Source organism: Tympanuchus pallidicinctus, unplaced genomic scaffold (genome assembly GCF_026119805.1).
Source record: "Tympanuchus pallidicinctus isolate F22 unplaced genomic scaffold, pur_lepc_1.0 scaffold8, whole genome shotgun sequence".
Taxonomy (NCBI): domain Eukaryota; kingdom Metazoa; phylum Chordata; class Aves; order Galliformes; family Phasianidae; genus Tympanuchus; species Tympanuchus pallidicinctus.
In genome coordinates, this window is record NW_026294802.1 from 3,949,130 (window position 1) to 3,969,350 (window position 20,221).

Genomic DNA, 20,221 nt, shown 5'->3' on the forward strand with positions numbered 1-20,221 from the left:
AGAATTGCAACAGCATAAGCCTCTGGGTTAGAAACTGGTGCTTCTGAAGAATCATCCAAAGGCAAAGGCACTTGGAGAAAACAATTCAGTTATTTGGCAAAATAAGACTGGAGGAAACATACCCCAACATTTTTTACATTGGAATCTCCTGTTTTTTTATTAACTCTGTTAAATCCAAGGCCCTGTTTTAGTGAACTTCTATAGAATCTCAGAGCAGAGTGTTCTAGGACTAAAGGGTGCCTAGACGCCTTTCTTTACTGGGACTATGACAGGGACACAGATCTGGATTGACCAAATACTGGAACATGTAACGTTCCAGAGCCTCAGCCCTGCAGCAGCCTGCCTGAGGGTCTATGCTACACAGTTTTAGTACTGTTCTATTTGAAGCAGAATTTCAAAGAGCTAGACAAACTGGACAGTACTTTATCCTGAAATAAGATGTCTGACACTCTCTAGGTCTTCTGGGCAGGTCTCTCTGCAGGAGTGTCCAACAACCACAGGTCTCAGCAGAGCAGAGCCCTTTCTGGAGGCTATGTGTTTAAGTTCCCCACTTCTGAGAGACTTTCATGTCAAAACTTCCCCAGAACCTCTGCTGTTGAGCTCTAAGTCTGAAAATCCTGCTTCTGAGCTGCCGACCCAGCTCCAGCTCCAAGCACATCTCTGGTGAGCTGGAGAACTTAAGAAACCTTTTGCTGTTAGGACCACCTATGGTTCTATGCCAAATAAACACTTTAAACTAAAGAGCCTATTCCAAGGGTTTAAAAGGAAAGTGGAAGTCAAAATAACGTTGCCAACACAATGTAGATGCTGGGAGAAACTTCTAGCAATGAGAAAGACAACTGCATCAGTTTCACTGAGCAGACACAGGCATCAGGGAACGTATTTTGTTTTTGAAAGAGCAACAATGGGTGTTCCTGAAATGCCTTATCACAATTTCCAGCCTGTAGGAAATTTGAAATATTTGATTTTATTTCCTTTTCAACCATATCTAAAATTTCAAACAAAACCTCCATCCTTCCCTCCCACTTGCTGTTTTGTAGCAACTGGAAACATTATTTTCCAGGGGCATCTGTAAATGAATTGGAGGTATCTATTTTCTCCTAAGAGACAGAATGTATACAGTCTGTTTTTTCACCAGACACACTGGTCTGAATTTTTTTGTACTAGATTTGGGTATGTTTCCAACATCTGAAATTGTTTGTTTTAACAAGTACTCCTCCGGGCCTTTTTCAATGTCATCCAAAATATATAATCAGATAGTCAAGACACTTTTTCTATAATACAAAAGCAAAGCTAGGCTGTTTGCCTGGATTACTGAGTTCTCTAATTCCAAGTAAGTTACAAGACCTAATGTAATTCCACAGCCAGGATTTTATTTATATCACTCTGTGCTAATAAAAGCATCTCCACAACAACCCAAGAGACACTACTGAGAAGAAGAAATCAATTTTATTCTTTAAGAAAATTGCCAACAACTCAGTGGGCCTGGTTCTTATAGAATGAAAGAGCTATTTACACAACATAAATTATTAGTTAAGACATGTAACACATGTTATTTGTATATAATGCACATAATTATGGATACTTTCACCTAACACAAAAAGAACGTTATATGATACGGTGTAAACTGGAGACCACTTCCTGAGTTACTGACTGAGTGACTTTGGTCTATTTTGTGGGTTATGTACAAAATATGTGTTACGTGATCATATCTAAAATCCTACTGGATTCACTTATTGTATGGGAGAGAAAACCGATGCATTTAGAGGTTTCCCACAAACTCACATCAAGATCTGGAACAGATGATATTGGCAACCTTCCCAATGTAACATTGTGCAAAATAATTCAGCAGTATATTAAGAAAAAAAAAGAGAGAGAAAAGAAAATTGGAAAAAAAAAAAGTTGAACACAAATAATGAATTCTTATATTCATAGTAAAATACAAACAAATAAACAAACAAAAACCTCCTCATAAAACTTTCCCTGCCCACCACAGGTACAAAAATTCCAAAAGAAGCCATTTTGAAATCAGAATGGATGTATAAAATGACAAATGAACTCAGACATTCTGCTGGATTAAGCGACCATAGAAAGTACATTTCAGTTGGTTCTGCTTTCAGGTCTGATTGAGACTTACTCCTAAATCTGCAAATCTTAATATAATTACAAGCAAGTATGAAAATGTATAAATGTATGATAAAAATAATTAAATAAATTGAAAAAGCAACTTGCCAGGGTGAAGGGAACCTTGCATTTCCACCTCTGACAAGTGATGTATGTAGCAGTAGGGATGTGCCTATACAGGCCAGAGAGCTCACTGATTACAGGTGATTTTACATGCTCTGTTAAGCCTCTAAACTGTTACTAGTACTAATGATCTTGTCATTAGCTCCTCACCTCTATTTCAGTATGGAGTCAAATAGATGAATTCAAGTTACTTTCAAGAGTGTTTTCAACTTTCCCATTTTATTCCACATTGATCTGCGTGAGAAACCCATGCTCATACTTCAGCCAGTAAGTAGCACCTTTTTAAGCTATGTTTTGATTAACTCATCTGAGCAGTTTTCATCTCCTCAAATTCAATGTAGTTCAGGACTGAGAATAGTTAAATTTAACACTGGATTAGCTCTCAAACTTCTTAAGAGTGACTATAAATTAAGAGTAGGTTTAACAGCTTTCTGCTTTTCTGCTCCTGGCCATCATTCCCCATCTGGAATGTAAGTGATGGGGTGAGCACTTCAGGTACCTACAGAATAAAAGAAAGAGCGATTGTTCCTCAAATAAATGTACTATAGCTCCTATTGCTTCCACAGAAAACCAGCTGACAAAGCTAACTTCTACAATTCTAGCAAAGATGAACAACGCTGCGCAGAAATAAGCACTATTTACAGATGGAGAGGAAGGCCAAACACATTGAAAAGAATTCTGTAAGCTAGTATTTCTCATGCCAAAAATCTCTTAATAAAGAGGCAAGGTGATCTTACACAGCTTAAAGTATATCAGAAGCAGAGAAGAAAACAACAGCTCAGATCTAATTTAAAAGTTCTAAAATGTAAATAAAAATTCCAAACACTATGACTAAGATTCAAAATCAATATTCCTAAAAGGTTAACTAAATCAAACAGCAAATAATTCACAGTAAACACTTTCTACTTTTACCTATGAATAGAGACAGTAAATTCAGTTTAACATTTCACATACAAATGTTGCCAAGAACCTCTGGTCAGAAAGTAGAAGTTCCCGAGAATATGAGATTGCTTTTTAATCCATCCTCCTACCTCCGAGTGTACCTCACATCTCCTATAAACAGTAAATGTACATACCAATTCAAAAATACATCATTACAATTTATTGCAAAAGACAAACATGTATAACTACTTTATTTTTTCCTGTTGGGAAGGCAGCCTTTCCAATGATAAAACATTTGTAGTGCCTTCTATTATGTTATATTAGTTTCAACAAAATTATCTATTTTGAAAACAAGCAGACTTAGTCCTCCTTTAGCTCCAGGGCTCTAAACAACATGTATCCAATGCTCTAAAAAGTCACGTATCATGACAGTTTTTGAAGAGCTGTGCAAGAAGTTAAAGGCTCAGTGAGCCCTCTGATACACTGTGTACCAGAAAAACTTGAGTCTGTCACAAGGAGCTGCTTGTTATCTTAATATTAACAAAATATTTAAAAATCCCTTCCAGGAAATATATGATCTTAGTTAATGGCACTGTAAATTTCTGACACTGAATAAGCAAGTATTTGGTTGGAATCATTTAATAAAGAAGGCTGGAAGTCTAAATGAGAGGAAGATCTCTCAAGAGAATCAATTACTCAAAATAATTAATGACTATGTGAACTCCTCTCTTTTTTGAAGAGATATTAATTGCTTTTGTATCTCTCTGAAAAGATCAGAAAGACACGAGTTCCCATAGTCATTACTAAACATTAACTATTTGCTCTTTGGAAATTCCACCACCACAAAAAGCAAAGGCGGAAAGGAAATGCCCAGACCACAGATGTCTTCACAAGCATGCTTCAGCATCCTTATACTTGCCTCCTCTGAATCAAGCTGAAACACAAGGAAATTCCAACTGGAACTTCCATTCCCCAGCTTCCAATTACGTGAGATGATGTTAACATTATGATGAACCACGAATAAGGCTTTAACTTTAAAGACCACCACATGGCCTCTGCAAATTCTCTTAAGGTAATGCAGCACTTGTACCTTAGCCTCTTTACTGACTATATCATACAAGGGAATTAAACACAGTCTTTGTTCCCACGTTTTATATTTTCTGACTTTAGAGTAACAGGGACACAAAAAAATTGTGTTTTATTAAAGACTTCATAGAGAATATGCTCTTCTGGACACAAATTCTCCTTCACATTTGTACCAAGCACAATCCTTGGGTAGCATAACTTCTTTCCCCACCTTCTGTCAACATTATTTAGCCAGGTTCAAATTCCACTCTTCTTACAGGCAGATTCCATTATCAACCAGATGTCCTCATTCTCCTCTTCCCACTTTTTTCCAGGCTTGGGGACTTTTTTTATTTGCACAGTTGGTTCAATCAACCAACAGCCGTCACCCCGCATCTTGGAACCAATAAAGCATTTGGTGAAGAGTCTCCATAGGATGCTGCCTATTCAAATGACCAGACTTTGAAGGTACTGTGATAACAGAGGGCAAACACTAAGTTCTCCTTCCCTCTCCAGGCTGGGGTATGATCAGTGCATGGGGAATATTTGGGAATACATATTACTAAATTCATATTGTTACTGAGCATGTGCAAACAGACGAGGAAATTAACTGTTAGCCATAGGGGGGAGAATCACATATTTTCATTACTAGTCTAATAAAGAAAGGTTTAAAAAAAAATCAATATATTTACATATTTTGTTCTTGAAAACACTGTTTCCAAGATCTGTTATGGCTGAGAGCTTCTTTGAAGATACAAAAATGAACAAAATCTCAGTGAATCGAACAACATAAGAAATTTCAACTAAAAGATTTAACAACAACAAAAAAAGTTTTATAAAACTTACATAAAATTAGTAACAGAATCTACTGAAAATAATGCATTAAATGAACTGAGTAATAGATAGCAATCTATAGGAGAAGAGGCTGGCAAACTACTTGAAAGAGGGGAAACGTATCAATTTACTAGGAAAGTCCTGACAGCTGCTTTACGTACCTGAACATACAATTCTTTGGGGAAAAAAATTTTCTGCTATAAAATATTAAATAATGTAATCATTCAAATGCCCCATACGCTAACCTTATATCTTTAAAGAAAAGGTTATTACTCCTTTTCTAAACTTTGTGCACTGAATACCTTAGGATGCGTATCTATGACTTTCTCATATGCAAAAAAAAAACAAAACAAAAAAGCCAAAACACTCAAACCATTAACATGCAGTATAGTAGTTTTTACGCCCTAATTGATTCTCTGTTATTATTTGTGAGAGCAATAACAAAATACTTTACACTGTCACATACACAGTGCTTTTTCTAAATCTAGTCAGACTATAGAAACCACTCTCATAAAACAATTTTTAACAAAGAATGTCACAAAAAATGAAAATGAAAAGGAATTTTCCAACATTCAGACAATTACAGTCAGGACAGACAGCTACATTTACCCTGAACATTGTCAAAAGTAAGACAGATATCAACTTTCTGAAAGTTTTGTAACACGATTTTTTATGCACGCAGTCACAAAAGAAGGCTCTGATGAAAACCACCTTGGATTACATAATTTACAGTGCCAAGATATTAATATACAAACACTCCTTGAAAGGAGTGCTCTTTGATGTCAAACAGCAGGTTGGTAAAACGATCCAAAATTAAACTGACATAGTACCTGTCAGCTTATTAATGGTTAGACAAGTTCTTGAGCAATCCTGTATTTGCTCTAACTTAATTATTATTTCTAATGTGCTGCTGTACATAGCGTTACAGAATACTTTCACACAAAAAGCTTGATTTGAATGGAAATTCTATTACCTTCTTGGTCTAAAAATGGATTGACAATAGAAGTGAAAGAAAAAGAAAGGACACCTCAAGCAGCCAAGGGAAACAAAAACACTGGCACAACATTAAGCTGTTCAAACAAAAATGAAGTTACTAACACAGACAAAAAGTAAAAGCATCTAAGAAAGCTTTTTTGAGCGTAACTAGCACCAGTCTGATGCATCACTGCACTTTATATCCACACCCACTACACTAAATTAATTCACCATACTCAAACATACAGCACAGGTTAATACACATGCAACACACAAGAAAATTACATGGGATGGCAATGGCTTCTTATTTTGCCAGGGAACTTACTGGCTTGGATGGATGACTCAATAAAACTTCAGGGCGCTAAAGGGAGAAAGAGGATAGGAAAAGATGGGGAGAGTTGGGGATAGGAGACAGGAGTGTGAGAGAAAAAAAAAAGATGCAACAAAAAAATAGTTTTAAAAATAGCTACATCTTGTATTTAATAAGAAGACAATCTCAACGTGCAAGTTTGCACGCATTACTAAGCAGCTTTTGAAACAAGAGAAATGTTGGAAGTTACCCTTGTCTGAGTTCTAAACTTTATCTTCATTTCTTATTATAAAACAGTTTTGTCAAGTACTCAAATATTTATTGCAGTCCTCTGTTTGGGTTTAGGTGACAGTTTTACAGGTAGCAGGACTTCAATTTCTAGGGTTTCACTTGTGTCAATCACAAGACCACTGAATAGTTTGGGAAAATACTTCAGCTACTGACACTATCTGAATGCTGAAACCAGTTGCTGAGTTTTTACTTTTGTTCTTAATAGAGAAGCTGATTTCCCTGGCAGCCTTTTTCACCCTAGGTTGCTATACTGCAAACACATTTATCACCCTTTAAGAAGAATATAAAAATTCATAACCTTCTGCAAATATGTGAAAAAAGTTTTATCGTTTCTAGTTCATCTACTAATGTATCTGTAATACTTTCAGTTGTAACAGGGAATCCTTTTTCACAAAAATGAAAGAACACAAGAGCCAGTATAAGACTAACCACGCCAAATCTTAGGAAACATGCAAATTGGGTCAACACTTCATTCAGACATTTTTTCCTGTCTTCTAAAATATATTATCCTTCTTAATTTGAAAGTAGAAGACCGCAGCAGAAAAAAAAAATCTAAAAAAAAAAAAAAAGCAACTTGTAAGTGAGCCCAACGAATCTAGAGGTATTTTCCTGGCAAGGAATCACTGTTAACTTTCTTTTACGTAAAGTCTCCAGAACAGCACCAAAGGGAACTGGGTTAACATATGGTTTGGGATTCTTTCTTTTCTCTAACCTTGATCTCTTTCAAATGAATAAAATTTCCAGAGGGAGAAAAACTATTCACTGGAAATGGAAACGGACAAAGACCTGCTCATCTTTGCTGAACACATTCTAATGTTAGGAGGTCTCCTCCAGATTAGAAAAGCAAAATGAAACAAAGCACATTGCCTGAGAAAGATCAGACACAAAAGGCTAGGAAGAGGTTGTCCTTAAAATAACTAGAAGAAAACTTGTTCACTAGAAAAATATTACCATCGCACTTCACATAAAAAACACCTTAGAGAGAAATGCTTGGAGAGAACTCTTGTGTGTGATTTCCCTCTAATGACTCCATCTCAGCATAAAAGGAGACTATTTAAGGCATGACACCAGACCAGGTACACTCAACAGTGAGGTATGGCCTTCTTTCAGCACTCAGTATCTCCTTGTGGTAGGCTGACAGCTGCGCAAAGAAGCAGGAGCAATAGAATAATTAGAACGTTTAGCACACAGATTTCCATAAACGTATTATTAGAAAACTAATTCCCCCATGAAACCCAGCAATGCAAAAAACACCCAAGCTCTTTAGCTACAAAAAAAAAGTCATTAGCAAGAAAGTTAATAGTAATAATGAGAACTGGATGGACAGAATCAGAAAACAGAGACTGCTGACACGGAAAGAAAAACAACATGAGTAACTTTTCAGCACCCCTACACACTACTTGGTTAATGATGTTTCACTTCAGAGTAATGCTAAATGGCTTTCACAGAAGTGGAAGCTTGCACTGTTAATGATTTCTTTAAGATTCACTCTTTACAGATTAACAAGAGTTTCTTTTCCAAGGATCCTTATTATTTACTTATCTAATGGTTTAGCAGGGCTCCAGGGCTGCATCTTCTGAACCTTTAAGGCTAAGACTTAACTGAAAGTAAACAAATTGTTTAATAGACAAAAAGAGGCAAAAGAAATAAGATTGATGTGTGATGATAGGCACATTTCTACTCAAACGACAAGGAAAAGAACCTAGAAGGAAAAGCTTCTTGCTATTTGCTGTTAAGAGCTACAAAAGGGAATACCTCCTTCACGTGTCACTTACAAAAAACCCCACTAAAATAATATAATTATACTTAACGTAATAAAATTCTTCAGGTCATTTTTAACTCATTTTTAAACCAAATGCTATTATGTAGCCATTAGATTTAAGGGTAATTATGACAGTTATTTACAACGGTTAACAATGCAGATGTGAAAAACTGGGTTTTTAAAAGCTTTAAATTGGAGCTGGATTATCCACCATGCAATTGTTTCAAGGATGACAAGTAACTAATCCACCTTGAAAATGCCAAACTGCCTGAATAGTTAGCTGCAATGTATTTAAAGAGAGAAATGCTGTAAAAAATATTTTTCTACTTCTCTGCAAATGACAAAAAAAAAATTGGTAGATTAAAAACAGATGGGAAAAGGTTATTAAAGAAATACCTAAGCTTACTCATAGCTATAAAGTATATTCAAGTGGTTGTTAACTATATTTTCTTCTGTAACAAAGAGAAATTGTGACTTGGTTCTAGAAAGCAGGGAGGATCAGTGGTAGAAGTGGGATGTTTCATACAAGAGGAAAGCGAGAGATAGTCAATTACATGAAAACACACGAGGCTCTATGGCTGTAATTTCTTTCTAAAAAGCCAGTCTGGACTGACTCAGTATCACCAAAAAATCTTTTAAGTCAATTTGTATTTTCCCTTAAATGAGAAAGATGTAGTAGCCCAACATGTTGCAACATTTTTCGTGAGGTAAAAGGTATTGATGATTTTCTCTCTGTGAGACTTCAGAGAGTACTTTAGGCTCTCTGCAAAGGAAATAATTGCCTAATGTCCCAGCAAGCAGCAATGCCTGAAGCAGAGATGTCCAGAGTATTAATGGTCAAGCTTTGGAATGAACACAGGTAATGGTAGGTTATGAATTTTCTTAGCTTGCATAACTGAAACCATTCTGAATGAATGAGATTAGTTTTTTGTAGGATGTACAGATGAGAACTTATTTGTGTTTACAATATAGTGAATACATACTCATTATTTTTCTCAGAACCAAATAAAGAATGCAATTGCTTGTACCATAGCTGCCCTGCCTAGGTACTTTTGATCCTTTTTCTATTTTAAGCCTCTGGAAAAGGATCACAGGAAAATATTTCATCCTCCTAATTATTTCCTGAAACAAAAGGAATAGATAATAAAAAGACATGTTTTCATGAACTGGCAGTGTGTCCTTAAGTAAAGTTCCTGGATAACAGTTATTAAACAATCTCCAAAATGAAATGAGCAGAAGTAGACCTAAAGAAATTATAAAGAAGAGCTGCCATTGCAGGGCAAATTAAGTGCATATTCATCTTCTATCTAGCAGTGTTTCAACAGATTTTGGTCACGCTCCACACCAGCTTATGCTCAGTAGCTTATGCTACTGAGATGCTTAAAGTGTGCATATAGCAAAAAAAGTGATCTCTGGGGAAGCACTGAAAAGCAGTACATTCACAAACATGCAATATAAAATCACATTACCTAAATAATTGAATTTCCACAACTGTTATTCCTTAACTTCGTTTGTTATGTACTCTCTCAGTTAATACTACGTATATATACTTATAAGTAATTACACTTACAAATAATTTTAACTAGATGCATATCTACAAATTATTACTATCGTCCAGCTGCTACAATAACCTCTGGTAAATCTTTGCTACAATATATTACTCAACTCATTATTATTAACAAACTGACAAGGGTGAAATGCTAATTCAAAAGAAAGTGCCCTAATTCACGTCCTAATACTGATTCATTCATGTTGAAAACAGCCTGAGAGATTGATCAAATGTGCACAACTACTCATTCCTGACGTTTTATTTTGCTGACCAATAGAACTGTTTAATTTGTGGAGCAGAATTAAAAAGGGAAACTAAGGATCTAGATATGCTTAACTGTGTAATTCTCAAGTGCATTAAAATCTACTCAACAGATTTGCCAAGCAGCACTTAATTGTAGCCTCTAAACTTAAGCTCATATTCATCTGAAGAACGAGGACAGAGTTTCAGACCAGACAGAGCACAGACACACCTCATTTTCCTGGCTAGATGTAAAGAAATAGATATGACTCAGTAATCCAAGACTTAAATTTCTTTAAAATGCTGTATTTTGTCTTATTCTAATTTTACAAGCACAAGGATTATCAATATTTCAGTTAATGTGTTTTGTACTCTTTCATTAAAATCAAATCAATACTCTCTAAAGGTGTAATATATGGGCTATTCATATCTGAAGTACAGACAACTTGCATGATTATGTTCAAGTAAATTAGCTTGCCTGTAAGAGTGTACCACTCTGCTAAACTGCACACTCCTACAAACTTTCCATCTGTGACTCACAGTGAGATTAAAACAAGGGATCAGACACTTCACTGGTGACATACCCATTTGTTATTACACGTTCCCACGTGCCACTCATGCACCTGCATTTATCACATTAACACCTACATATGTTGATAATTTACGTGCAAAATGTTTGGCTGTTAAAATTCTAGTTGTTACACCAGTTTAATAGCACAGTTACTAGTGGAGACTGTATTGAAGCAGACTAACTTTCTAATTTCTTGTACCTGCTAAAATATACAGTCAATAGCACCGTCATTGCATGCAAATGAAGTTCAAAATTAGCAGCAGTGTCTGAAAGTTACTTTCTGATAGACTTGGCTTGTAATACTGTTTGCATGGACACAATTTCAGAGTATTTACTGAAAAGCAATCTACAAACCCAATTTTTTCAGTGTAAATGTATCCAATCTATGTAACATTGGATATTTACCTTGCATATATAAACATGAAATAAGATTACCTTCTTCAATTGAGTTTCCATTTTCAAACATTCTTCCTTTTTCTGTTCCAATGCAATTTCCAGTGTCTTAAGCCTTGAATCTTTCTTCAGTCCTGATGAAGCTAAGGATGAAGCATGCTCCTTCAGATCCAGTAAGGATGACTAAAATAAAAGATGTAAAATAACTAACAAATAAATACTCCATATGTACAATAGCTTGGTTTTGTGGGGTTTTGGGTTTTTTTTTTTGGTCATCATTTTCTTCTTATCCCTTCATATGATGCTGAGGATCAACTTAGAACAACATATTTTGTTGGAATTTTTTGGATGTTCACAGAGCTGGCTTAAGGCAGCTTGATTTAATTCAAGTTCTCAGAGTTAAAATGAAACCTTGCCTAAATCCATTTAAAAATTATTTTTAAGGACAGAACATTCTGCAAACTATAACTAGCTCTTCAGCGATAGTCAAATTTAAGAAAAAAACTGTTTTTAAAGAAAACCTTCTTTAAAAATCATATACGTTTAGCAGATTTGGTCACTGTATGTAAAACAGAGATTGCAGAAAGTTTTTCTTCCACAGAACTGTTAGGGCGTGACACTGACTTGTGCAATTTATCTTCAAAAGACTTCTTAACTTCTCAACTTCTTATTTTCTGAACAGTTTTGTTTTTTTTTTTTCCCCTGAATTTCACTTCTATGTGCACAAAAATTGTAGCACTTGTCTGGTAGCTTTTTTATCCTTTTCATTTGATTGAGTTGTGAAAGATGACTGAAGTAGACCTGAATGTTAGAATTCCAAGAGAGGAACATGGAACTTACGTATTTCTCTGATACAACTCAGTTGACTTCTCCAGCCAGTTGGTTCTTTAAAAACAACCAACTTAATTACCAAAAATGGACTCTTGACAGGAAAAAGAATAAGTTCTATTGTTTACACAATATGCATGAACACTCTCCACTATGTGTATACATTCTTTGACCTGCCTGGAGCTTCAATCTACTTCTGTTCTTCCCTTCCTATATTTAGACATAAACAAGCTTGTTCTCACCTTCCATAAGTATTGCTCCAGCAAACTCATTGCTGACCAGTGGTATTCACTGGCAGTAAGATTAACTGCTGCTAATAATGGGACTGTGCTATCCATGAAAAAGATGGTTCTGCAATATTTATGCTTTGAGAAATTCTCAAACAATATATTTTACTAGATAAACTTGTTGAAGGACCGTTACAATGAAGGAAGAGTTATTTTCACCTAAAATATAAAATACAGCAAAATGTAATACAACAGATTTATTTTGCTGGTCAACCTCTTTCTCTGTGAGATCTCCTTGTAAAATGCCGACTTTCTCTTTCAGGTCCTTAATGTCTTTTTTGTAGGTGTCAATCTCTTCCTGTTTTTCTCGTTCATCTCTGTCCCGTTGCTCCTTTAGGCGCTCAATGGTCCTTTCCTGACAAAAGAAAGTAGCCTGTGAGGACAATCCCCCATATTCTTTCAACTTCTAATGTAATTCAACACTTCTTACACCCTGATGTTTGTTGGATATTGTCATATTGTTCTCTACTGCTGTATAATAGATCCTCAAGAAGGAAAACAGTTGACTTGAAAAACCTGTGCATTCATTGCTAAGAAATATCAGGCTTTCTGTACAGTTGAAAGTTTACAGTACTGTTACAATACAACAAAATTTATCTGGTTCTGATAACCAGAATTAACCCAGAGGATATGGTATATACTGTTTCCTTACTATTTAAACCTATTTTTTTGAAGCATAGAGGCCCTTCACAGAAGAAGGGGGTAGTGCATATATGAGAGCACGATCAATATGTGGCAGGCAATAAAACAACAATTTAGTATGCCAGATATCAATGGAGAGTTGCTTATTCAGAAAGCTGAAGGGTTGCAAGTGAACACCCTAACCTTAGCAAAGCTTTACCACAGCATTTACATTGATAGGATCTGACAGACTAATGGCACCATAACCTTGGTTCTCTGAGAATCAAGAAAAAAATATAAGAATTCTAAAAAGTTGCCAAACCAAAACAGAGCAGACAAGGCTGCTCCCTCAGTCAGCTATCTCCTGAGAACTGAGCAAACAGAAAACAAAACACACTAAGAATGATAAAAGTGCAAATAAAGTGAGACTGAAATGCAGACATCCACAACAGTACCAAAGATGTACCACGCAAATAGATGACAGCACGAGCAGCACCCCTGTGGAATGCGGTAAGACAAAGAGCACAGTTTTGTTTCACACAAGATGATGATAATTAGCTAATGACTGTAGAGAACCGGTTCATGGCTCAGCTCCACCCTCCTGCCTCTCTGGAGCATTTTGTCCACACTGTGCGATACCACACAGTACAGGCTGCACTCAGAATATCCTACAGTGCCCTCTTGTGAGAGATGTCTCTAAGCAGCAGCATCACGCTGATTCCTCTTGCAGACAAAGGACTTGATGCTGCATTAAGGATTTCTTTTATGCAGAGTCCAATCAGCACATAAGAAAGCTGACTGTAGCAAGGCTGTGAGCAGAAGGACCTTCAGCACTGAGAGACTGCAGCTTGCCATACTCACTTTTTCGGCAAGTGCTTCTTCCAGCGTGGTCAAGGCAGTGTCAGTATTGGTGGTGTCAGCCTGCAAGGATTTCACTCGATCCTTTAAACTGCTCATTTGCTTTTCCTTGTCTCTTAGCTGCTCTTGAAGGTTTTCAATCTTAAAGAAGAAAAGCAGATTTTAAGAAAACAGTTACTAGTTCCATCCAAATCCTCTTAGAAGTGCACGAAACTCTTCAAAACGTTCTCAAAACAAAGAAAACAAATGAGGGCATAATACCTATAATCTTACATGGAAACATCAAGCAATGCAATCAAAATCATCAAGTATAATAAAGAACCAGCAACATTTTCAGGAACTGGAAGAGAACTCAGAGTAAGAAAGTGTAAATGTTCCCCAAGAAAATCAATCAATCAATCAAAGAATATTTCTGATTTCTGACGATCTTGGGCACTGTGTGACTGAAGGAAACTACCACATTTGATATTTACAAAAAAATGCTGATGTAATAACAATATAAAAGAGTAAAAGCTCAAAACAAAATAAACAAAAACCCTATTACTACCAATATAAACAAGAAAAGACTCTTGAGAAGTTGTGAAGTAGTATTCTCTTAAGTAATTCCCTTGCTACCAACACATTCTCCACTGCTGTTTTTCATAGCATCATAGAATCCTTGGAGTTGGAAGGGACCCTTAAAAGCCATCTGATCCAACCCCCCTGCAGTGAACAGGGACACCCACAGGTAGATCAGGTTGCTCAGAGCCCCATCCAGCCTGACCTTGCGTGTCTCCAGGGATGGAGCATCCACCACCTCTCTGGGCAGCCTGTGCCAGTGCCTCGCCACCCTGATCGTAAAATACTTCTTCTTTATATTCAATCTAAATCTCCTCTCATACTAAAAGAGTATGAAACCATTTCTCCTTGTTCTATAACCACATTTCTTGCTAAAGAGTCTGTCCCCTTCTTTCCTGTAGCTTCCCTTTAGATACTGAAAGGCAGCTATTGGGTTACCTTGGAGCCTCTCAAGTATTTTGCTATACGGTGTACTAACAAAAGACATCATTGTCAGGACAGAAAATATACAGGATTTGTTTTCTGCAGTTGCACAATTCAGTCTGTTTAAGAGTTCTGAACATATCTTTTGACAGATCAAGAAGACCAAGTGCTGAACTCATATTACGCATACACACACTTCACAAGGAACAGACACATTAGCACATACTGGTCACCTGTAGAAAAATTTATCAGAACAACATTAAACTGGGTACTGAATTTTCCTTCTGCACTTGCTGCTGGCAGATTCATCTTGCATCAGCAAACGTATATTGTAGGCTGGAGAATGACATGTGGCATCTAAGGTACCTATCTTCCAAACATTTGTGACAAAATATTCTTTTAAATCAATTTATGCAACAAGACAACCCCAGTGGTTTAGTCCAGTATTTAGGAAACTTTGAAAGCATTACCAGCATTTTTGCTTCACTTGTCTAACAGCAGTTAGAAGGTCATCAAATATCCCCATTTCTTTCTTTTGACCTTAGAAAGACCGAGCTGCTGTGATTACAGAGCAAATAGTTATTTAGAACCATCAAATACTACTCTGCTCCCTATTACAATCACATCTGGACCAGTGGTTTAGAAAATAGTCTAGATACGTAAAGATATGTCTAAAATATTTTGTAGGAGGCCAAACACCCAGTCACAAAAAGTGGTAAATGCATTATACATGAAAGCTAAGAGAAAGAACCACCTCCTAATCCAGACAAACCCTTACTAACGGTCCTTAGTAACCCAGGGCCACTGAAAAAGTCTCCTGGTAGAACATTCTCTAATCAGGTTGGTGTTTTTTATTTCTCTTATGCAAGCACATGTAAACTTATGATCCAGCTTTGTACACAATCTATGTCTTATTGATGGCGGAACTGTGTGTGAACGTATGTTTATATTTATTTCAATTTTTAAGGAATGGACTCAAACTGATCTTAATCTTCGTCATTATTTCCTCAGAGAGGAAAAGCATTAGGCTTCCAAGTTTTTCTCAAAGTTTAAGACTGAGCACAGTACAAGTAACACCATAAAGCAAATTTTGAAAAGCACCAAAAAAAGCAGACTCAGAAATAAATTAACCATAAATTCCTGCTTCTTTTTAAACGTGTATTATTTAACGTGCCACTAGCACAGGCTTGGAGCACAGGGAGCTTCAGAGACGGCTCAGCCGTTCTGAATGAGAAGCTCTGCTGGCGCCCACCTATGCAGACACCAGCGAGGTAACATCCCTGAGAGCAGCCTACGTGGCTGCATCTGACCGTAGGAGCTTTCAGTGTCGTCAGCTGTCTAGACAGCCTGGCTGTTTAGACAGCCAACCATGAAAATATACTACAAAGAAGTGTGAGCTATACTTAGACTTGTGTTTACTTCTGGAGGCGAAATGCTCCAGCAAAGGCTCCAAGTGGCTGGAGAGGGGACTAAGTGACTTTCTGTTGTGACCGAACTGCACACAAGAGACAGCTAAATAATTTAGAGCCAGCACATGGAAGATACTTGCCAAAGCAGCACAAGCATTTGCACAAGCACAGCAGACATTTACATGTTTCAGTAACTCTATTTACCGTGATGAGAAAAAAGTGACAGCTATGTATTAGTACTGTAACTGAAGCATAGTCCCATTTCAACAGCATTCTCTGGCACAAAAAAAAAATGCTGTGTATAAAAAGGCTGAATTTGTCTATTCTTTCATGTTTTGGATTCTGGAGTAATGAATGTTTTCTTTCTTTATCCACCAGGGAATAGAAGATATACAAAACTGTTCCAAATCACACTAATACACAGGAGCTATTAATAAAAATAATAAAAATATCCAACAAACCAAACAAATAAAAAACAAAGCTACTTACAGCTGCGCTGTAAGGATAGGATAACTGATGGTCCCTAACAAGAATATGCCTTTAAGCTACAGAAAACTAACTCAACTGATGTGCCTAAACTGAAACTCTTCTATAACAACAGATGGAAAATGCCCTCTCTGCAATCACAGAAAGAGCGATAGAAATGTTTTTATCCAGTTTGGCTACTGTAAGAAATAGAAGATAAACTATAAATTCTCCAGAATGATATAAGCTGAAGGAAAAAGAAAGACTACTCTCTACATATGCAATTAGTCAATCAACAGAAAGAATTTTACTACTACATCCTTGCCAGCACTCTGAGTCCCTTTGTCAAATAGAATACATAATATACCTCATATTTTTTTTACGGTCTTCTAATCTTAAAAATTGGGGAAAAAAAATTATTCTGAACAAATTCTCAAATAACTGATAGAAATAACTCAGATTATTAAAACACTTCTATGTTTGTCCACAGTGAAAGATAAAATAAAATGTGTTGGTATCTCCAAACTCTCTGGAAAACAGAAAGGGACAAAGAATGAAGCAGCACCGTTTAGTCTGGAAACAGTTGGAAAACTGCACATTTCCCCTATCCTAGATATCCTAGAATCCTAATATCCTAGAAACCTAAGGAGCATACATATGTAAATACATGGCAACTTTCTAAATAGGAAAAATAAAAATATAGATTATTTATATTTTTCAGTCTTCTCATACATACTCAGTTTGCTGGGTCAAGACAGGGATCTTCTTTTAGAAGCTTAGACACTAAGCTTACGTGAAGGCATGTGTTCACACATTGGAATCTTCTGTTCTGCATAACAGCTTCCTTTCCAATAACAATTTACTGAAATCTTTTTCTCCAGCTTTACCTGCTGTCAGGTACTATCTTGTTTCAACCTGGGTGATTTACTCCTAGTTGCATAGAAACAATTATTTCTCTTTCCCCTCTGAAGTGCAGTGAGGCAAAAGAAGTCGCCTCTGGCATGCTGTTCCAAAGGCAAGGATGCACTGGTACTTCTTGCAAATACTCATGCTACTGAAAAGTCTATGCAAATGCAAGGAAGAAAAACTACATTTAATTTAATACTCATAAAGATCATTAGATTCCCAGATTCCTCTAATTACAGGTTATTAGACCCTTCATACTACCTTTCAGCCAAGAATACCTTTTGCACAACAACCGTGATGCGATGTGTGTAAACAGAATATTTGAGAAGCTGATTTCTACTCTACCAGTAACTGCAATATCAGAATTAGCACAGTGGGCTTGGGAATTGGTCATTCCATTTCTTTTTTAGTTCTTTCCTGATACTGGAAAATAACTCTTTCCTCCCCAAAAATATTTGCTTTTAATCAAAGATCAACAGATTACAACTTTTTTCATCACCTGAAACCTAATTAATTGTATTTGTATTTCATTTCCAACATTCAAGTTTCTCTTTTCCATTTTACTTGTCTTCTAAAAGAAATAAAGTGATAAAAGAAAAAAAAAATAAGTAAACACGTAAAAAATAGGGTAAGACCCTATTAAATTAGTTCACTTTTTTTCATTCTAAGACCATAAAGAATAGAAGTGAAACAATCCCCTTACAAATACAAAGGTCCAACGATATTTGGGAATATATATATATGTATATATATATAAGCAAAATTTTAAATTAAAAATCTTTTTATTCAGTTTTGAGAAAGTTTCCTACATTGAATAACTAGCTGTAGTATTTTCACCAGTAACGTGACATCTTCTCCTTAATATACACTGCACATCTGAAAGGCAATTATTGTAACACAGGACAGTTTTCTGTGATTTGTATTAGAAAAGCAAAATACCTCAACAGACTGCTACACCTCACACTTTTTCAATCCTAGGTTTCATTCAATGGGAACACTACTGTAAAAAGAATCTAAATAATCAGATGAGTTCATAGGTTTTCTAATCTTTCCCATGGAATTCCTGTCCAGATAAATAAAGCATTACATAAGGTGTAAGCTTTCCAAACAGAAACGCTGCTCTCACATCTATCCAGAGCCTTCTCTCTCCTGTCCTCATAGGGAAGGTGTTCCATCCCTTGGATCATTTCTGTGGCCCACCTATGGATGCACTCCAACAGGTCTATATTTCTCCTGTACTGAGGACTCCACACCTGGATGCAGTACTCCAGGTGAGGTCTCACCATTGCAGAATAGAGGGGCAGGATCACCTCCCTCACCTGTTGGCCACATTTCTTTTGACGCAGTCCAGGATACGGTTGGCTTTCTGGGCTGTGAGGGCACATTGCTGGCTCATGCTCAGCTTGCCATCCACCAGTGCTTCCAGGTCCTTTTCGGCAGGGCTGTGCTCCATCCTTACATTCATCAGCTTACAGAGACAGTGGAAGTTGCCATGACCCAGGTTCAAGACCTTGCATTTGGCTTTGTTGAACCTCATGAGGTTCTCCTGATTCCACTGCTTGAACCTGTCTGGGTCTCTCTGAATGGCATCCCATCCATCAAATGTGTCTCAGACACCACACAGCATCATCTGCAAACTTGCTGAAAGTGCACTAAATCCCGCTGTCGATGTTACTGATGAAGATGTTAAAGAGCACTGGCCCCAGTATTGACCTCTAAGTATATTTAAGTTTTCTTAAAGAACTTCAAATTCTAGAGCCCCGGGTAATACCTCCATGCAGACAGTGAACTGTTCAGTTAACCAATAAATCTGTTCTGCTTATACAAATTGTGCTACTCCTTGATCACTTTTTATTTTTCCTCACATGTAAGTTTTCTCTTTTTTTTTTTCTTTTTTCCTTTTTTTTTTTTTCTTTTTACCAGTGTTCTAATTCAGTGCTTATCTGGAACATTATTGTCTTTGCAACATCACATCAGAATATCACTGTACTTTGGGAATGCCCTGATTCTGCAGAACATAGTATAGTGGGATTCCATAATATATGAGAACAATGGGATTCTGCTACACTTTGATCTGCAGTGGCTTAAGAGAGAAAAGCAGTCTAAAGGGATGGGAAGAGTATGGAGGAAAGAGAGTATGGCTGAAAGAGAATTTAAGATTGGGAAACTCCAGCGTAGTGGTATATCATACACGGTACAATCTTACTGACCACCATTTAAACCCAGTTATAGTTAAGAATAGCTTCCAAAGGAGGAAAAAACAAAAAAGCTTGCTCTTTAACAAGATGAAAATTTTTTGCATTTTTTATTCTCAAGATCTGATGAAAATCAGTTGATATTAACAAGTTCCTCCACTGCTTAGCTTTACAAATAAAATATTTTGTGGCTATGTAGCTTAGAAAGCTTAAAGAATCTACTATGATTTCTATTTAAAAAACAACTCAATGTCAAATAAATGCTTGCATGGACTACAAACAGGTATATTGCTTCAGGTTCAAAAGGAAGTAATGGTTACAAAGTGATAAGAAAGCTCAAAAAAAGGGAAGAATTGCAAGACACCTAACAGAATCAATGGGTTATTCTTGACCTAACTTTGCATTCACATTCGTGCAGGAAGATTGAAAAAACAAAACAAACTCTGGAGAAATTAGTGCTACTACAACAAAGCTTGACATAATAATTTGTATAGATGGTTCATTATTTTGTACATGTGGTGAAGAAGATGCAAACTATTGACACTGATTCAA

At 36.4% G+C, this 20,221-nt stretch overlaps 2 protein-coding genes across 9 annotated transcripts in view; one reads left to right on the forward strand and one right to left on the reverse strand.

Annotated features, from left to right (window-relative positions):
• NINJ2 (ninjurin 2) overlaps positions 1-20,221 on the forward strand; it is a 508,566-nt gene that overhangs the window by 196,545 nt on the left and 291,800 nt on the right. The gene's annotated exons all lie outside the window — the stretch shown is intronic.
• Positions 1-20,221, reverse strand: part of ERC1 (ELKS/RAB6-interacting/CAST family member 1) — a 292,584-nt gene that overhangs the window by 167,451 nt on the left and 104,912 nt on the right. For all 8 annotated transcript variants that reach the window (XM_052667563.1, XM_052667564.1, XM_052667567.1 and 5 more), the window contains 3 exons: positions 13,717-13,854; positions 12,449-12,589; positions 11,162-11,302 (listed from right to left, as the gene is read on the reverse strand). In XM_052667563.1, the coding sequence (XP_052523523.1) occupies positions 11,162-11,302; positions 12,449-12,589; positions 13,717-13,854 (420 nt within the window). The remainder of the gene's footprint in view (positions 1-11,161; positions 11,303-12,448; positions 12,590-13,716; positions 13,855-20,221) is intronic.